This window comes from Hesperophylax consimilis, chromosome 27 (genome assembly GCF_061612785.1).
Source record: "Hesperophylax consimilis isolate HC1 chromosome 27, BYU_Hcon_1.0, whole genome shotgun sequence".
NCBI lineage: Eukaryota > Metazoa > Arthropoda > Insecta > Trichoptera > Limnephilidae > Hesperophylax > Hesperophylax consimilis.
The window spans coordinates 27,470,639-27,490,101 of NC_142862.1; the positions used below are offsets into that span (position 1 = coordinate 27,470,639).

At 37.8% G+C, this 19,463-nt stretch overlaps 2 protein-coding genes across 2 annotated transcripts; one reads left to right on the forward strand and one right to left on the reverse strand.

Annotated features, from left to right (window-relative positions):
* The first annotated feature begins 7,787 nt into the window (after positions 1-7,787).
* Positions 7,788-12,041, forward strand: LOC149410873 (U6 snRNA-associated Sm-like protein LSm5). The gene is made up of 3 exons (XM_089647807.1): positions 7,788-7,984; positions 10,871-11,067; positions 11,902-12,041. The coding sequence occupies exons 1-3, from the start codon at positions 7,936-7,938 to the stop codon at positions 11,932-11,934; spliced, it is 279 nt and encodes a 92-aa protein (XP_089503933.1). The 5' UTR covers positions 7,788-7,935; the 3' UTR covers positions 11,935-12,041.
* Positions 12,042-12,755: 714 nt separating this feature from the next.
* Positions 12,756-16,665, reverse strand: LOC149410874 (uncharacterized). The gene is made up of 5 exons (XM_089648356.1): positions 16,453-16,665; positions 15,013-15,142; positions 14,588-14,783; positions 13,610-13,759; positions 12,756-12,870 (listed from the first exon to the last, which is right to left on the reverse strand). The coding sequence occupies exons 1-5, from the start codon at positions 16,663-16,665 to the stop codon at positions 12,756-12,758; spliced, it is 804 nt and encodes a 267-aa protein (XP_089504482.1).
* Between the last annotated feature and the right edge of the window lie 2,798 nt (positions 16,666-19,463).

Consider the following 19,463-nt stretch of genomic DNA (forward strand, 5'->3'; position numbering starts at 1 on the left):
CATCATGTGGGCACAGCAGCTATGGGAGCACCTTAACATATTGTTGGCGGACCAGGTTTTGCGAGGCAATGAGAACCCAGGCTGTCTCTCGGTGGGGTTCTGTATGAGATGGGCATTTCCCACGTTGGCCGTTTGCCACTCAAGTTTCCACCTATCTTCTGAGGTGAGAGGTAATTGGAGGAGCCTCTCTCAGAAGGGCTTTCGGGACTTCAAGCGGCATGCCGGGTGAGAGATGACATCTTCGTGCAAAGGTATTGGGCTTTTTTGCAGCGCTTAATGCCTTATTTAATTAATAACTTGGTTTGACTCTTCTGCATTTGTATAAAAACATGACTCTGACAGTCGAATCAATTTTAGATAAAATAGCTGTAGATAATCGTAATTTGTGGCTTTTTCAGAGTAAAATCAAGCACGCGCCATGCGCCACAATGAACGTTTCTAACTGAAATTTTATTTGAAAATTTTATATTTATCTTTACATTAATTAAAAATGAATGTTTCTTTGTTTGTCTTATATGCATTCCTATACAATTCACCCGATTACGATAAAACTTTCAAAGATTTATCGTAATCGATAAATCAACCTGACAAACTGCAAAAGTAGGTTTAAATTGTAAAATAAATTTTAAAAATTGTTCTTATTAGTACCAAGAGGGTTTAGAGAATGGTTTTGAATGGTATAAAAAGTCGGTGATGCTGGAAAAAGACTTAAAGCATTATCTTTTCACTTGAATGAGATACGGAGTCGACATAATGTAGTTTTTTTAGGATTTCATGATACTACATAAAGTGAATGGTGGAAAAAGTCGGGGATGCCCGAGGAAGACATGAATCAAATAATAATTTTTGGAAAAATGAGAAGTAAGTGATGAATGAAGATATAGGTTAAAGTAGAATATATGGCTTGGAAGGGAATAAGTCAGGAGGTCGAGGACGCCCGGAGAGGACGGCAAGACAAGTGAAACAAATACTTATTACAATACAATTATATTATTTACACCTTAAAAATGCACACAGTTGTCAGGTACTCTAGAATTAAGAACCTCAAAGTTGTACCCAAACCATGTATAAGTCCCAAGCAATGCAGGATACAGATCAGCTGGTGTAAAATAAATTATATTATTTTTCTCTTATTCCGCTTCACTCTTAATACGCAATATTTCACTTTCAAATAAATGGATTTAGCTTTATTAATTCAAAACATGATTTATTATGTCGGGGGAGACGGAAAATACGCACTTTTAATTTTAATTTCGTTTATTAAGTCACTTACGCGATATGTCAATTAGTATGCGGCGCGCAGCCGACGGCGACTATGTTCATATCAAAAGTTGGATTATATTCATAATATCGTAATAGAATTAAATCAAAAACTAGTTTATACAAACCTAGCGTAGCCCACAAACTACTTGAAAACTGGGATATAACTCTAAAGGGGACGCGAGCAGGCGTTATTAAAGGTTCCCCAACATTTATAGTAACTTTTCGTAATAATATAACTAAATTCAAGTATTAATTCAAAGTAAACATTCCATATTTACCGTGAAGCGGAATTCGTAACCTTTACCTAAATTATTTTCAAGTTAGGTTATGGGTTTTATTTATTATTGACCTACACAGTACTTGTGTAAATATATAAACGTATAAATTAGGTATGGATACAGCACACACTTTATGTTGTGTTCAAACCCCCCTCCGAATTTTTTTTCTGGGTGCGCCCCTGGGTTTATCTATTATTTTGTGGTCATACACTATAAGCGCCCTTGAGGTGATTTTCTCACGAAAACGGCGCTATATAAATAATCCAATCATTATTATTATTATTATAAAATACCGTGGCGTGGTAACCGGGCAACTCAGGACAGTGGCAATTCAACACACTCTTGAAAAGTGATGAAAAAACTAGGCTAGGTATAGGCCTTTTTTAATGACTGGTAACAGGGCAACTCAGGACAGTGGCAATTCGACACGCTTCGAACTAAAAAAAACTAGGTTAAATAATTTACGTTATGCTACGTATACGTCTGCGAGCCGAACTGAACCTCAACTCCCTCAACTTATGGGAAAGAAGCAAAGCAACCGCAAATGACGCGAAACGCCGCTTGCAGTTGCTTCGTTTCTTTCCCGTAATTCGTGGTACGGTTAGAGTTTCGGTTCGCAAATGTATACGTACCCTTAGGAAGTATATGGGACAGTTTTTTCCACGTTTAATAACTATATATTTTTGAGATTGCAACAATAACATTTGACTGTCATCAGTTGTTTTGTTTTGCTCTATCTAAAAATAATTTTATACCATTCTTTTTTGCTTTCTGGCAAAAAAAAAGTGTAGTGTGTTGTGCCTTGAGGTTTCTTCTCCCTCCTGATCTTCCAGGAGTCACTTTTCGCTGCTGATTTCCAGATATTTATAAACTTTTTTACTTCTGTCATTTTCCATACTATTGTTGTAGTTGTTTACTGTTGTGAATAATGGAGGAAGATTTCCCTCCTGGACCCCCTACAAAGCCCCCAGATCCCTCTCCGGACCCCCCAGACGGGGAAAATGTAGAAATTTCTGACAGTGATTCTGTCATTTTGACTTCTACCAAAAAAGGAAATTTACTCCTTCTTCCCCAATAAAACTTGACTCGCCTTCGACTTCACAGTCCCCACCAGCACTTTCTCAACTTCCTCCAACAAACTTTTATTCTCCTCATTCCCGTGGCCCATTCATAGTATACGCCCAAAAAACTGAGCAAGGAAAAACCATCTACCCTCTTGAATTTGGCAAATTCCTATCAAATAGCAAGAATCTTTCAATCAAGCCTGGAGGTGTAAAAGCCGAGGGTCGCTTCCGAATCTCCGTCGAATTCCTCTCAGGGTCAGCTGCCAATAGTTTCATCAAAAATATCTTCATTTCATCTAATTCAAAGTTCAAGGCATATATCCCTACTTTCAATGTCACTCGCATGGGCCTGGTCAGAGGTATCTCGACCGATCTGTCCATCGCAGAAATTCTGTCTTCACTTTCAACCCCCCAACACATTGGCAATCCCATAAAAGCCAGGAGGCTAAATTACAAGGACTCCTCTGAGGGTATAATTTCTTGGAAGCCCTCCCAATCTGTCGTTATCACCTTTGAAGGTCAATCTCTTCCCTCCCATATATATTTATTCTTCAACTCATTACCAGTTGAAATGTATACTTATCCCACCACTCAATGCTTCAATTGCTGCCGTTTTGGTCATACCAAAGCTGCATGCAGATCTCAACCCAGATGTTTTAAATGTGGAGAAAACCATGCAGCTGACCAATGTCCTTCTTCCTCCTCACCTAAATGTTTTAACTGCTCAGGCTCACATACAGCCATCAACACTTCTTTCCCAGAACAATCTCGCCAAAAAAATATCAAAATTTCTATGGCCTCTCAGAACTTGTCTTTTCTGCAGGCTTCTAAACTATTCCCGCCTGTCAAAAAATCATTTGCTGAGGCTTTATCCAGCAACTCCTCATCCAACCCTCTTCCCTCCTCTACAACAACTTCTTCTCGTTCAACTAAATTCACATACAAAAATGCTATCTCTAAACCGGCTCCTGGATACGATCAGCAACAACACAACTCACTGCTCTTAAATCCCAATGGTTCATCTCTTTCAAATGCCACAAATGGGTGTGCAAATAATTATAATCCCTCCTCAATGAACTCTCATAAACTTTCTGAAAAACTCTCCCAAGACAATTCTTCATTTATCCAAACTCTTATTATGCTTCTAATTGACCTCATTTCTTCTCAAACTAATCTACCGTCCAACGCTGCTACTATTATTTCCACATTGAAATCATTTATTCAAAATGACTCTTCAGGATGTCAGAATACTTCAGTGGAATAGCCGAAGTGCTATTTCTAACAAATCTGATCTCCTTAACCTATTAAATCCCAACTTTATTTCTTTGGCTGCTATCTCGGAGACTTGGTTTACTCCATCCACCCACTTTAATGTGGGAGGGTATTCCTGTCTCCGCGACGACCGCCCAGGAGGTACGGGCGGCGGTGCTGCCCTTTTTATTAAAAAATCAATATCATTTTCCCCAATAAATAATATCAAACCCCCCAATGCTGACTTCCAAATGGTTGCAGCTAAAATAAAGGATACATCCTTTATTTCAGTCTATCTTCCCCCAACAGCCCACTTCAATAAACAAATTTGGTTGCAAATTGTAAGTCAACTAAGCCCTCCTTTCTTTATATTAGGCGATTTTAATGCCCATTCCCCCGTCTGGGGTTCTGCTTTCTCCGACCGAGATGGTCGAAGTGTGATGGATTTCCTAGATCAATCCAACCTTTTCCTTTTGAATGACGGATCTCCTACTAGGATCTCACGCCCCAGCACAAACCCCAGTGCAGTGGATCTCTCGATATGCTCTACTAGTCTAGCTTCTCTCACCTCGTGGGTGGTGTCCCCCGACCCTTGCTCCAGTGATCATTTCCCGATCACCATTACTTATCAAACTTCTTTCCAATCAGACAAGTCTCATATTTCGACAAAGGTTACAACAAAACACACCAAATGGGATGAATTTAACTCTCATATGGACAAGTTCCTACTCAATTTACCCGCCACCGATATATTTTCCGTCAAAGATGATTATAATAACTTCAAATCAATGCTCATAACTGCAATAAATAAATCAAATCCTCCCCCTAAAACTAAATCTCTCAAAAAACTCCCTCCAACTCCCTGGTGGGATGAGGAATGCTCCAAAGTAGTAAGAATTCGGAAAGCTAAATCTCTTACCTATCGTTACAATATGACTATGGAGAACTATCTTATATACAAAAACGCTGAATCCAATGCCAAAAGGGTATTGAGGTCAAAAAAAAGATCCGGATGGTACAACTTCTGCAGTTCAGTATCTCCGAACACTCCAATTTCGGAAGTTTGGTCTATGATCCGAAGATTTCGATCCTCCTTCAGTTCACCATCTCCTCGAGCGTCTCATTCTAAATGGATCGATGAATTCTTGGACAAAATTGCCCCCCCTTCTGTACCTAACTTAGATGAAATAACGCCCATCTATAATACTCCTATGTCTAATCATTGGCTAGACTCTCCGTTCACCTTAATTGAGCTAAAAAATTGTTTATCAACATTTAAGGACTCATCTCCAGGCAGAGATGGTATACCTTACAGCATAATCAAAAATAGTAATGATAATGTTCTAAACCACTTCTTAAGCATCTTAAATAAAATCTTCCAGACTGGTATAATGCCTGATGACTGGAGTTGTCAAATAATCATCCCTATTTTAAAAACAAACAAATCACCAAATTCTGGATCCAACTACAGGCCAATCGCTCTTTCATCCACCCTCAGTAAACTTTATGAAAAATTAATTAAAAACCGATTAGAATTTTTCGTCGAGAGTAAACAGCTTCTCTCTCCATCTCAATTTGGATTTAGGAAAAAAAAATCCACTCAAGATAACCTTGCCATCATCAGTACTGATATTAATTTATCAATTTCTAAACAGGAAGTTTGTCTTGCCGTCTTTATAGATACAGAAGGCGCCTTTGACAATGTTTCCATCCCAATCTTGAAAAAAAAACTTCTAGGCCTTGGCCTCCCCCCCATGTTTGTCCAATCTATTATTAATCTATTTCTAGATAGAAAAATTTTCATTGAACTTCCAGATATTTCTCCTCAAAGTAGGTCTATTTGGAAGGGTTTACCTCATGGCGATGTATTGTCCCCCTTACTGTATAATATATACACATATGATATGCATGTCGCTATTCCCCCACAAGTAAAAGTTATTGAGTTCGCAGATGACATAGCTTTCTTCTTATCATCCAAAATCATTCCTCTCGCCGTCAAATATCTTAACGAAGCCATGAATGCCCTTTGCACATGGCTCACGTTAAATGGTCTTGAACTTTCAATCCAAAAGACTCAGTGTGTCACCTTCTCAAACCGCCATAAAAACCCCCCCGTTCAAATTTTATTTAAAAATTCTCCCATCCCCAATGCTTCTGAAGTAAAATTTTTGGGAGTAACATTTGATAGGAAACTTAAATGGTCTTCCCATATTAATAATTTAGTTACTAAATGCGAAAAAAATATAAATATCATCAGATCCTTATCTGGCGTTTGGTGGGGAGCTCACCCTACTTGCATTAAGTTGTTTACAACGCACTTATTCGAAGCCATCTTGACTATGCCTGCCCACTTTTTAGTACTGCCTCAAAAAATGTACTTGATAAATTAGACAAAATTCAATCTAAATCTTTGCGAATTATAACTGGAGCGATGCAATCATCACCCATCAATTCCCTTCAAGTAGAATGTTCTGATCCTCCTCTTTATTTAAGGCGTCAACTATTTGCTGACAAATTTGCTCTTAAATGTTTAAATTCTAAATGTCATCAGATTATCCCCAGCGTCTCGTTGTTCATTGACTCAACCCATTCATCTACAATCAGAGCTTCAACTAAACCTCTTCCTGACATCTGTAAAAATTTTAAGTCTCTCTCAGAGCTTCACATCATCCAAAATGATCTACTTCCCTTATACAAATTAAAATATAGTCACGTCACCCTATCCCCAACAATAATAGAAGGGATCGGAATCCTTAAAAGTCATTCCAATCTCCCGGCCCGAACTGTCAATAATATGTTCAATGACATTATTTTATCTAAATGGCCCAACTTTTCTCTTTTATTTACTGATGGATCCAAATCTCCCGACCCTCCTAACTGTGGTATAGGTATTAACGTTTACCACAATAATTCTAATGACAGAATATTTCATTCAATTTCAAATCAATTTTCAATATTTTCAGCCGAGTGTATTGCAATAATAGAATCTCTCAAATATATAATCAAAAATAATTTTGAACATTCCCTCGTTCTCTCCGACTCTCTCAGTTCCCTCCAAAAACTTAAATCCAGTCCTCTTCTTCATCCTGATGATCACTTTGTATGCCTTATTCGAGAGATGATAGCCTCCATTCAAAGCTCTGGTAAAACTGTAACTCTGATTTGGATTCCTGGACATGTTGGTGTCATGGGTAATGATATTGCGGATGCCTTGGCAAAACAAGGAGCGTCCAACCCTGTTGTTACCCTCGTAAACCACATTCCCCTATCTGACATTTTTTCCATCATCAAAGATAGATCCCGCAATGTTTGGTCGGAGTATTGGCACATTGCTAGTCAATCCAAGGGAGCCTGCTATGCCTCAATACAAAGGACTATTCCATCAAAACCGTGATTTCAGCAATTTCCTCATTTTTCCAAAAAAGAAATTTCTTCACTCATTCGAATGAGGATCGGACATTGTTCCGTTCCTTCCCATCTTTTTAAAATTCACGTTGTTGACTCCCCAGATTGTACATTCTGTGGTCTAGAAGTGGGAACTTTAGATCACATATTTTTTGGTTGTCCCTCTCTAAACAAATATCCTCTCTTCTATCAAGCCTTATCTAAAATTGCCTCCCCTCCATTCAACATCTCATCTCTTCTAAGTCTGAACTCGACTCCAATTTTCATTATAATTTTGAAATTTGCCTATTTAAATAAAATTAATATTTAAATTCACCTTTCATTTCTCAATAATTTTAAATGATGGCCAAGAACAAACACCCTTGAAGGGTGAAAGCCAGAAATAATGGAAAAAAAAACTATATATTTTTTTGAAGTGGATTGATTTGCTACTCTCCTGAGTTAGGTACCATGAAACCAAAATAAATAAGAAGTAGGTACTAGGTACCTTATTGGAATATATTATTCTCTTTCTGGCGACACTAAAGTTCCGCTGTCACTTTTTGTAAACGATTCGAATGTGTTTGAAAATCGTGTCGAAATAAACTTACTTCACTATAAATAACTAACATTTTAACAATTACGGTTATTTAAAAAGTTAATTGTTAACCATAAACGTTATCTAAACTTTTGCAATGGCCCAAATAACAACGCCGGCTAATCCATCCACTCTTCTGCCTTTAGGTTAGTTGTCAAACATTTAGCTTTTTTACGTATTAAATATGTTTTTGCAGCAATATTCACAAGAAATCTAAGATGATTTAAGTGTTTTAAAAGTATTACATCCTTGTCTATTTTTCATGCACGTATATTTTGAGATTTTTTTTTTTTGGTGCGATAACTTCTAGTGCAATTTTGGCGGTACGTTTTGTAATTTTTTCACTCAGTTATTTTGGTGTTCTTGTCAGTTATTTTGCCACCTTTAATTTGCGGTTGCTCCACCAAGTCTAGGCAATTTTGGGTAATTATTCGGGACTGCTGGCCACGATAGTACAATTCTTTATAAATGAAACCTTTTGATTCACCTTAATTACTAAAAAAAGGATTAATTTTCTCCTATTCCGCTTCACTCTTAATACGCAATATTTCACTTTAAAATAAATGGATTTAGCTTTATTAAATCAAAACAAGATTTATTATGTCGGGGGAGACGGAAATATACGCACTTTTCATTTTAATTTCGTTTATTAAGTCACTTACGCGATATGTCAATTAGTATGCGGCGCCGCCGAAAGCGACTATGTTCATATCAAGAGTTGGATTATATTCATAATATCGTAATTCATACCTACAAAATATTTCATAGACACTGCTGCCAACCAAAAAAAAATTAGTATTGCCATATAAAATAAATAATATCATCGTGTATAATTAATCCATATTAATATGTAAGTCAATGTATTATTTATAACAAATAATCAACATATAATTAAATTAAATAACCCGAATAACAAACAAATAGAATAAAATGTGATTAAACGTATTCCGTTTAGGTTAGGTTAGGTTAGAACATGTAAAATAGGTATTAGAATTAAATCACAAACAAGTCTATACAAACCTAGCGTAGCCCACATACTATTTGAAAACTGGGATATAACTCTAAAGGGGACGCGAGCAGGCGTTATTAAAGGGGCATTTTTTTGCTTTAGAAAGTCACAGTTAGATTAGGTTAGGTTATTTTATTTTATTTTATTTATTTAAACGCCCATTGGGCTTTTACATACATTGTTATTAGTGTTATTACATTAACTATGTGACATTTAAAAGTTTACGTACATATATAAATAAAATAGTTATTATATCTGTAGTACATAAATGTTTTACAAATAATACAGAATACCATTATGGAGAACAGTTTTTTTTTTTTTTTTTTACTTAGAAAAATAAATGGATTGAAATTAATCAGCATTTATAGGGACTTAAAATCATATTCGAATTGTTATTTAAATTACAATATTAATTTGTAAAGTTAAAACATATATATTAAAGTTAAAAAGTCATAAAAGAAAAGAGTGAAAAAACAGAAGCTAAAAAATGGGTTTTTTACTATGGAGTGGAGAAGTCATACATTTCAGCAAAGTGTTTATGTAGATTTCGTTTAAGCACTGCTACGGAATCTCTAAATATATCAACAACATTACCAAATTTATTACCAAAATTTTGTATTCGATTTAACGATATGTGCGCATGATAATTAGATTTGAAATTGTCACAGAAAAAGGTGGAATTTTGTCTCGTATTTTTGGAAGGTACAAATAATTTTATAATAAGGTTATATAATATATATTAATTTAATATTTTCAAGATTTTATTTTCTTTAACTGAATTAGTTCGTAGGTAGGTACTGTACCTAACCCGCGCACTGGCTAGGTAAATAACTAGTTGTGGTATTTCCGGCAAATGTCACATTATTTTGTTTCTTTCAAATCTCGTGTGACATATCGCGTAAGTGACTTAATAAACGAAATTAAAATTAAAAGTGTGTATTTTTCCATCTCCCCCGACATAATAAATCATGTTTTGAATTAATAGAGCTAAATCCGTTTATTTGAAAGTGAAATATTGCGTATTAAGAGTGAAGCGGAATTCGTAACCTTTACCAAAAAAGGAAACTGTCTGCATTTGGGAAATTTTTATTTTAATTTTTCATTACGTTTAATGAAAATTCGCTTTTGTTGTATGGGATGACTTTCCTTTTATTGTAGTTATGGTGAATCAAAAGGTTTTAAGCGTGGCCAGCAATCCCGAATAATTAACAAAAATTTGAACAAAATATAGAATTATAAATGAATTAAAAATAAAATAATTTTCTGATTATAGGTAGGTACCTACGTTATCGCTTGGCTGGAATTTTCTTCCCGCAATTAGTTCCATTTTTAAAATTCAAAGCAAATAATTATTTTTTTTTAAGACACATTCACAGATTACGAATAACTTGACAATATTTGAAAATCTCCTACTACCATCACAGCACATCACAGTAAGCTGAAAATGTTACTTACTCTCTAATGGTAGAGAAAGTACAAAGTACAAAGAACTTTCTGAGATATTTATATTGGTATCGTCCGCTCCAGTATCGCCCTGGTGTAAGACCACCATTCAGAATTGAAACGTTGCTCCAAATGGCTTTAGCCGTGTTTAGTGACTAGATCTGAATAGCCAGGTACTTCCCCACCTTCCTCTTTCCCTTCCCCACTTGCCTTCAGCCTCACAACATCCCCCAATTGGGGATGCCATAGTCTCACTGGCTCCAGACGGGAGCAGTTGGGACTCTTGTGAGGTATTCACTATAAAAAATAAAAAAAATTCAAATAAAATATCTTAGAGACTTGGGGTATTATTCCTGGTTATATCCATCAGCCATTTTGTCCAGTACGCTATGTATGGGTATAAATAGAAAGAAAACTGCATTGCTGATAGGTAACAGCACATTATATAGTGGAAAATGTTGCTTGGGTAATGATGCAGGACATAGCAAGAATTAAACCCACGAGGCCTGACTGGGAACCTGAAAAATTGCACCGCTCGACCAACTGCCCATATACTGATTTAAATGGTTTGTATTTACAGAGCTGGTAGACAAGTGCATCGGCTCTCGCATCCACATTATCATGAAGAACGACAAGGAGATAGTGGGCACGCTGCTGGGCTTCGACGACTTTGTCAACATGCTTCTCGAGGACGTCACCGAGTACGAGTCCACCCCTGAGGGACGACGTGTCACCAAGCTCGATCAGATCCTGCTCAACGGGAACAACATCACCATGGTATGATATTGCACAGTTTTTTTTTCTTTCTCTTTGATTCAATAAAAAAAATTATCGACATCATAGGTGATTCATGGACCTTTGCTAGCACACCTAGCATGAAAACTAACATCAACACAACAAAAGTCTTTAATCAACAATATTGGTAATATTGTATACTATCTCAGTAATCCGCCGTTCGATTGACCGACAACTACTATAATTTGCCGTTATTTTTACTAATTGAAAGCAAGCTTTATAATTGGCCAGTATTTGTTTGTTAAATTCAATACCCGCCGCGTGCCTAGACTCGAACGCCAAGCTTTGTACAGCGACGCAACCGGTTGGGCTATCTTAGCCCATCGTCCCACGGTTCGGTAAGCAATCGACATAAACCAAATGCCGTAAGACCCTGCATAGAGAAGTTCCACATTGAACATGGATTAGTGAGAGAGTACTGTAAGAATTACTCTGATAATTATTACTCTACGTTAATGAGCGAGCATGACAATTACATTCATGCTCGCTCTTTCTCTAATAATTTGGCGTGGATATCAACTTGTTTGCAGAATTTGCACAGCAAATTCAAATTTGGTAAAAGGAATACATATAATTTTGACATCTACAAAATGCATAAAATGCGTCAGTGTTGCCATCGTACCGCTGCCTTTTCAATCATTGCCACCACTATACAGTAATTGTCTATGCATTTAGCTTTAAGTAGAAAGATTTAAGGTTAGATTCCCACACAGTACAATAACATGTCACATTCATTTCATATTTTCACATTTACAAACGTTAAATGTGCTCTTTTACTTGGTAATGAAATTTAATATTGAATTTTTTTTTTTTCAGTTGGTGCCTGGAGGAGACATGCCGGAAACATAATAGTAACATTAAATTAGATGTCATTAATTATATATTTAAGGACCTGTATTTTAAAATGAGTACTTTGTAAATCTAATTATATTTTCTTAAAAAAAGTGTTATGTGAATCATGGTAGTTTCATTTGTAACCTAACCTATCCGAGGACACCAAAAAGTGTGATTGGATACAATCTTTAGAGCACAGGAGTCAGGCGGGAATGCTGTCCTTGTTTTACCGGCATTTTAATGGAAGATGCTCCGAAGAACTAGTGTCATTGATTCTTTCAGAATATTTTTTTTGTACATGATCTCTAAAAGTATACTAGTCCCAACGAGAGGCTGTTTGTATGACATCGACGATCGTCCTCACTTCCTTCTCACAAGCCGTTTTTTACTATTTTCATATGTGAAAATGCTCCTAACCGTTTGGAGCCAGTGAGACTATGGCCTCCCCAAGTTGGGGTATGTTGTGAGGCTGAAGGTAGTGGGGAGGGAAATGTGATGGGAAGAGGAAGGTGGGGAAGTACCTGGCCATTCAGGGCTGGTCACCAAACATGGCCAAAGTCATTTTAAGCAAAGTTTGAATTCTGAATAGTGGTCTTACACCAGATAGTATATTCCAATGTGCATAGTCAAGAAACTCGCCAATCTCGCGCACATTTTTAAACTTTTAACATGTCACTTAAGAATTGGTAGTTTCTACGATTCGTTCTTGAGTTCAACAGCTCAGCTGTGGAACGATTTGCCGGCCTCTGTGTTTCCTCTCTCCTACAACATGGATCTCTTCGAGAACCCCCTAAAAAAATTTAAAAATTGTGCTGACGGACGCAACAAATACCACACTACATAGAACTTGCCTGGGTTATCTGGAGGGTGGCAGCGCAGATGATGGTGGCTGACAGAGCAAACTGGGCAAAGAACACCCACGTGAACACCGCCTCTATCTCCTTCACATATCTGTAACATGTGTTCAACACACAAACGTAGTTAGTCTTCTTGATATTATTCAACGGTAAGTATGGGATTTGGTTGTAATGTGCTGCCACACGCAACGGTTGTGTCCGCCGCGATGTCACCGGCACGTTATTGTTACCGCGCGTGTAGGTAGTGCAGTGGGTGAAGCGGATACCAAATTAAGTGGGCCTCCAACTACAAACTATGCCGCTATTTAAGGGGCCGAAAACCGATAGGTCTCCCGGCCAAGGGGAATCGATAAATATCGGGGAACAATTTAAAATAAAACCATACGAAAAAGAAGAATGGGATTTGTCTGCTCTGGGTTTTACGTAACGAATCTTAAATCAATGACATTGTTTATAAAATACATATAGAAAATCGATAGAATCAAATACGTAATATGTTTGTTCAAAACGAAAAAAAACAGTTATTTACTTACTCCACAATACTACGATGATATTCCATACACTTAACGAAGTCCCCTTTCAGCTCTCTGTAACTTAACTTCCTCAGAAGGTGATTACCACCGTGATTTTCCTTAGTGGCCATTTGGTCTTCTTCATCATCAAGAGTGCGAAACAAAGCCGTCAAATGCTTGTAATAATTCTTAAAAGTATTTACGTAACCTTCAATCTTTTCAGGCCTTTCTTTATTTTCACGGTCAGTTTTCCCTCCTTTTCTATTGGCGCCCATTTTGTATTTAGTAGATTCAAAATGGCCGCCGCTGTTTTTGACAGACCCCCGGCCGATTGCTTGGAGGTTTTCTCTCAACACGACGAGCTGTGCTCTGGCGTGAGCCATGAGGCCACATATCATGGTGTTCATGACTGTCTCAGCTGCCCCTGCTGTTGATATGACCACCGCCTCGGTCAGCAGCGTCATGAAATATCTGGAAGAAAGCATTTGAACATTTATTTGTTTGTTTACCATTAAGGTGAAGCTTGATTGGTAAATATTGAAATCCCTCGCACTACATCTACAAACTTATTTGTGCTGTTCAGAGTGGCGCTACTGCATATTTTTAGAGAAAACTAAAGTTAAAACTAACTAACTAACCATCACGCCGTTTCACCGCAGGGGTAGGCAGAGAGGACGGACCGCCAAACAACTCGGTCTTGGCACAGACTCCTTGCCTCATTCACATTCATACATCGTCTCATACATACTCTTCTATTGTTCTGACTCTTGACATGGCCCGACTCAAGTATCTGATTCACTTGGTCGTGCCATGTCTTCCTCGGGCGTCCCCGACTTCTGCTACCATTCACATTTGCATCGTATATTCTCCTTACACTCCTTCCTTCGCTCATTCGCTCTACATGCCCAAACCATCTAAGCTTCCCTTTCTTGATCTTACTCATTACGCTTACATCAGCCTTGCACTCTTTGCGGATATCCACATTCCTTACACGATCATACATGGTTTTACCACACATACGCCTCAGGGATCTCATTTCAACAGCATTCAATCTACTTTGATCCTTTCTTTGCCAGTTCCATGCCTCACTTCCTTACATCAGGGTAGGTACCAGCACTCCATTGTGGACTGCTAACTTCGCTTCTTTGGACAATTTTTTGTTAGCGCCAACTGCGTTCAGTCCTCCATTAATGGAGTTACCTGCATTTACTCTTCTTTCAATATCTCCGTCAGCTAAAAAAAAAATAAAGTTCCTTTGCATTTTTTGACTAGGACAGTAAATAGAAGATTAATATATACCCAATGGGGGAAGTTTCATGGTCAGGCATCCAGGTCTTGACAGGGAAGAGGTGCAGCAACTCGGGCGACCCGAGGAAGGAAAACAGCAGCCAGAGGGAGCCATTGATCAGCGGCTGTATGGCGAACAGACCAATGCCTACCGGGAGGGTGTACAGCAGGGAGCGGGGCACAATGTGCGTCTGGTTCCAACTATCACCTGGAATCACAGAAATACCATTAGCTATAGTCAAGGCTGGTTGGACCACTTTTGTGGTATTGTTCAAACACCTAGTAATCTCTATCTAAGGCTTTTAATTATTGTCTCACGGTTTGAGACTGCTGCTCAGCCTGATTGAAACAATTCTGGTCAATAATTTAGTGTCATATGTATTTAATTAATTATATACATCTACGAATTAATGTTAGGTTATTAGAGGTTGTATTACTTTCGAGCTGATCCAACAGCAGAGTTATCCTGGAGCTTTTGTTCCAGAAGATGTACAGTTTGCAGAGGCAGACCATCTGGATCATCAGGATGGGGATCATGGCCATGTTTTCGTTCACATTCTTCCAGCTCTGTAACCAAATTCCAACATTAAAAATCATTACCTATTTGTAAACTTCTAACCAGCGAAAGGAGACGGACAGACGCCCTCGAACTTCAATTCTGGAGAATGCCAGCCAGGTAAACCAATCTGTCCATTCTGGAAGACCTAAGATTCTTATGCTACGTATACATCCGCGAGCCGAAATGCCGAACTGAACCTCAACGTATGGGAAAGAAACGAAGCAACCGCAAATGGCGCGAAACGCCGCTTGTAATTGATTCGTCCCTTTCCCGCAATTAGTGGTACGGCTCGCTTTTCGGTTCGATAATGTTTACGTATAGGATGTCAACTGTCTGACTGCAACGTATCCTAAGATATTTGGACATGTTGCTCCCCAAACTGAGGGCTTGAATCTGGAAAAGATCATGGTAGTCATGATCACTGGAAAAGTGTCAAAAAAAGTCAAGAGAAGCAGATATAAACCACCGATTGGTGTTGGACTGATTAAGCGTGGGATTAGAAAGGTGTTAAATTATTTAAAATAGTGTTAGGGTGAAATGACAATAAGAGGTGTTATTTTGAATAGCCCGCTATTTCGGTAGATGTTACTTTTAAAGCTGTTATTTTTTAACATTTTTTGACAAGTAGAAACTACGTCATTAATAAAAATGGAACAATACACGCTTCAACAACGCATTGAAATTATTAAAATTCACTTGAGTGAATCAAATGCAAATCATCTTGAGTGATGAGGCCCATTTCCACCTCGGTGGCTTCGTCAACAAGCAAAATTGGGGCATCTGGGCCTCGGAAAACACAAGAGTTATTGTTGAAAAGTCTCTCTATCCTCAACGTGTGACTGTTTGGTGCGGTTTATGGTCCGGCGAAGTCATTGGACCTTACTTTTTCGAAAATGAGGCTGGAGCAACAGTTATGGTGAATGGATTGCGCTATCGAGAGACGATTAATGATTTTTTATGGCCGGAATTGGATGGCATTGATCTGGACAACGTTTAATTTCAACAAAACGGCGCTACGTGCCACACAAGCAACGAAACCATTGATCTTTTACGATTGAATATCAAAATAACACCTCTTATTGGAAAATCCTGTACAAGACAATTAAATAAACAGATTGATTAATAAACAGACTACTTCAAAGCGTGAAATTTATTCTCCTAACTTTTCACCTATCATTACCTCTCCTTTACAGAACTACCATTCCTTCCCTCCACATATTATCCGCAAAGAAGTAAAAAATGGGCAATTATATTTCTCAGGGCGTCTGTCTGGAGGGAGTCAGTGCAAACATATATTTGTGACTTATTAGTTATTTACCATTCCAAAGTGCAGCAACTGTGCAGCCAAGCAGCCGATGTAGACAGACAGAAAACATACACTGTACAGTAAATGCAGGCGGTAAATCCTGGATCCAACTCTTCGTTTATCCATCGGGAAGAACCCTGCCACGTACATGATGCGGAGACCAAAACTCAGGCTTTCTCTTATCTTAGTAGGTTGGGAACCATTTTTGGTAGTCGTCTTCGACATATTTGAGTGAACTACGTTTGAAGGAACTTGCGGTGACCTGTAATAGGGAATTCTGAAGATTGTTTAGTTTATTTCTTTGATGAGTTTAATTAAATATTCACTCCATTCTAACCTTCAAAAAGCCTTAACAAAATTGTTAAACTTTTGAATGTTTTTTTTTCACATTAACCCCACATTAATTGAGGAAAATAATATCTCTCAGGGTATATGTCGTCTTTTAAGATGCTGTGTGGGGCGTCTTTTTAAGGAAAGGAAGGAGAAGAAGTTCTGGGAAGGTAAAAGGTATGAGGACTGTGTGTCCAAGAGTGACGGACATATAAATATATCCCTCCAACTGCGTCACAAGGCGATGGCTCGAGAGACCGGTTGGAGAGGTCAAATTATCTACCCAAATCAGCTGATGGGCAGGCTCGTCCTGAACACATCACCTGCAGATCACTTGGGGTGACCCATGGCAGAGGGGTTGGTACCCAAACCTGCCTCCCAAATTGTGAATACCGCACAAGATTCCCAATTACTCCCACCCGTCTGAAGCCAATTGTGGGGCTGAAGGTTGTCGGGAGGAAAGAGGCTGTTGCATCCGAAACTGTTTACGAATTACAGCTTTAGAAGAACATGAAAATGGACTGGGAATAATTTAAACGAGACGAAATGAATTGGTGTTGCTGGAATTGCGTGAGTATGTGTAGGAATGAACAAGGTATGGAAGGTAGGAAAACGGGATGACTAATCACTTACCACTGTATCTCAACGAAGGAGCACACAACACAATTACAATATAGTGAGTTCCACCGCGATACCTAGAGGTAATTATTGCCACAACAATACGAATGACTACTTGATGTTATGCACTACCAAAATAGTCAACTTCTTTTTCTATTTTTCAACGAGATTATGTACACTAAAAATACTAACTACCTGCTTCTCGATCCTTCTTCTGTTTTCAAAACAAATGCACTCGAATTTGCACTACCTTGCACTACAGTGGCAAGAGCCACTGTTACAAAATTCAAATACTTCTCCAGCAAGGTGATGGTTAGGAATATAGATAGGAACTGGATAAATGACATCCCGGCAGGAACTAACAAAGTCAAACAAACAGGGCGAGAGGAGCGTGGGTAAGTACCTGGCTATTGAGATATTGTCATCAAACACGGCTAAAGTCATTTCAAGCAAAGTTTTGATAATGATTTACACCTAATCCGATGAACACAGGCACCCCTGCTAAATCACCAAACAGAGTGAACCACTTGAGGTGACCCACGGCTGAGATGTTGGTTATCCAATAAATGGTTCCCGGGGTGACGGTACCCAGACCCGCCTCCCAAATTGGAACATAAACACACTTCACCACAATCTACAAATCTGCCCTGATGCTGGACACTGTAATACTGTCCGAAACGACACGGCATAATACAACAAAAATAAATCACAAGAAGATGAAAAGACTTCAAACCAGAGCAAAAATCACCATCTTACCTAATTTGTTCTTTGCAAATTTTTGGGGTGATATTAGATAACCTGTCTGTTCTTCGTCGTAGATAATAATATCGCATGTATAAACTTTTAAGATGTAACTACTCTTTTCACTTGAATTAAAAAACAAACAAAAAATAATAAAAACCTGATTCGTCTAAATCTACTGGGAATTTCGGGTTAAACAGATTAAAGAAATGAATATTTCTTTTTGAAATATTAATCTGCATTTATAAATAAATCGTTATTTTTTAATAGTTCTGCAATCACATAATTAATAAATTATAGGTTAGATAGTGATAAATTATATCGGGACTTTTTCCGATGCCAGCAATTAGGTAAATCATATTTCTTCTTGAAAAAACTCTAAATAAATATTTAATGACTCTAAATTGTCCTCAATTTCTGATGACCCTTATTAAATAAAACTGTTTGTTTTTTGAGATGTACAAATCAAAAGTGTATGGTAGATCTAGTCAGGGGTAGGCAGAGATTGTAGAACGCCAGACATATCTGTTATGTCACTTTACCTGCTGCATATTTTTATATTTGATCATTTTCTTATTCCAAATTGGCTATCACCACGGCCAGGGTAGGCACTGAACCATACGGCGCTTGGCGCGAGTAACATTTTGGCGCCTCTTGTCAAAACCAACAGAAACCTAGGTAGGTGATCACTGTAATCGACCAAATTTGGATGATTTGCATTTTTGTATAGCGCCGTTTTTATGAAAAAATAATCTCAAGTGTGTTAGGACTGTTAGGTGTTAGGTATTATTGGCAATTTTTTTCGAAGAAAACTTCTTCTAACTGCTTTTCACTTTGTGATGGCATTATTTATTTTTTATTAAAACACAAATAACATTGTTTACATCACTTTATTTCGATACAAAATCTCAACATAGTTTATGAACCAAGTTCACTTCATCAGTATACTTGTGCTCCTGATGAAGTGAACTTGGTTCATGAAACATGTTAAGATTTTGTATCGAAATAAAGTGATGTAAACAATGTTATATGTGTTTTAATAAAAAATATTATTGGCAATTCGGCGCCCGGAGCGGAATGCTCCCATTGCGCCCACATAGGGCCGGCTCTGAACAGGGCAGCTTCACCATGCAAACTGCAGCCCGGTATAACTCAGCGGAACTTCACTCGTACAAGTCTCGTTGATTTATAAATTCAAAATTAAATATCCCACTAGAAGACTTATAATATCATTTCTTATTAAATACTCTAAAAATACACACATTGGAAGACAGGCGTAAAATAAACGTCTTAACTGTTTTATTCAAGATAACTCTAAATTCGACTGTTGCGAA

Excerpts from the sequence above, each read along its gene's own strand:
- LOC149410873 (XM_089647807.1), top strand. The coding sequence starts at position 7,936 with ATGGCCCAAATAACAACGCCGGCTAATCCATCCACTCTTCTGCCTTTA. Across the intron at positions 7,985-10,870 it reads ATCCACTCTTCTGCCTTTAG|AGCTGGTAGACAAGTGCATC; the intron begins GTTAGTTGTCAA and ends TTGTATTTACAG. Across the intron at positions 11,068-11,901 it reads ACGGGAACAACATCACCATG|TTGGTGCCTGGAGGAGACAT; the intron begins GTATGATATTGC and ends TTTTTTTTTCAG.
- LOC149410874 (XM_089648356.1), bottom strand. The coding sequence starts at position 16,665 with ATGTCGAAGACGACTACCAAAAATGGTTCCCAACCTACTAAGATAAGA. Across the intron at positions 14,784-15,012 it reads GCTGTTGGATCAGCTCGAAA|GTGATAGTTGGAACCAGACG; the intron begins GTAATACAACCT and ends CTGTGATTCCAG. Across the intron at positions 13,760-14,587 it reads CATGAAACTTCCCCCATTGG|ATATTTCATGACGCTGCTGA; the intron begins GTATATATTAAT and ends GCTTTCTTCCAG.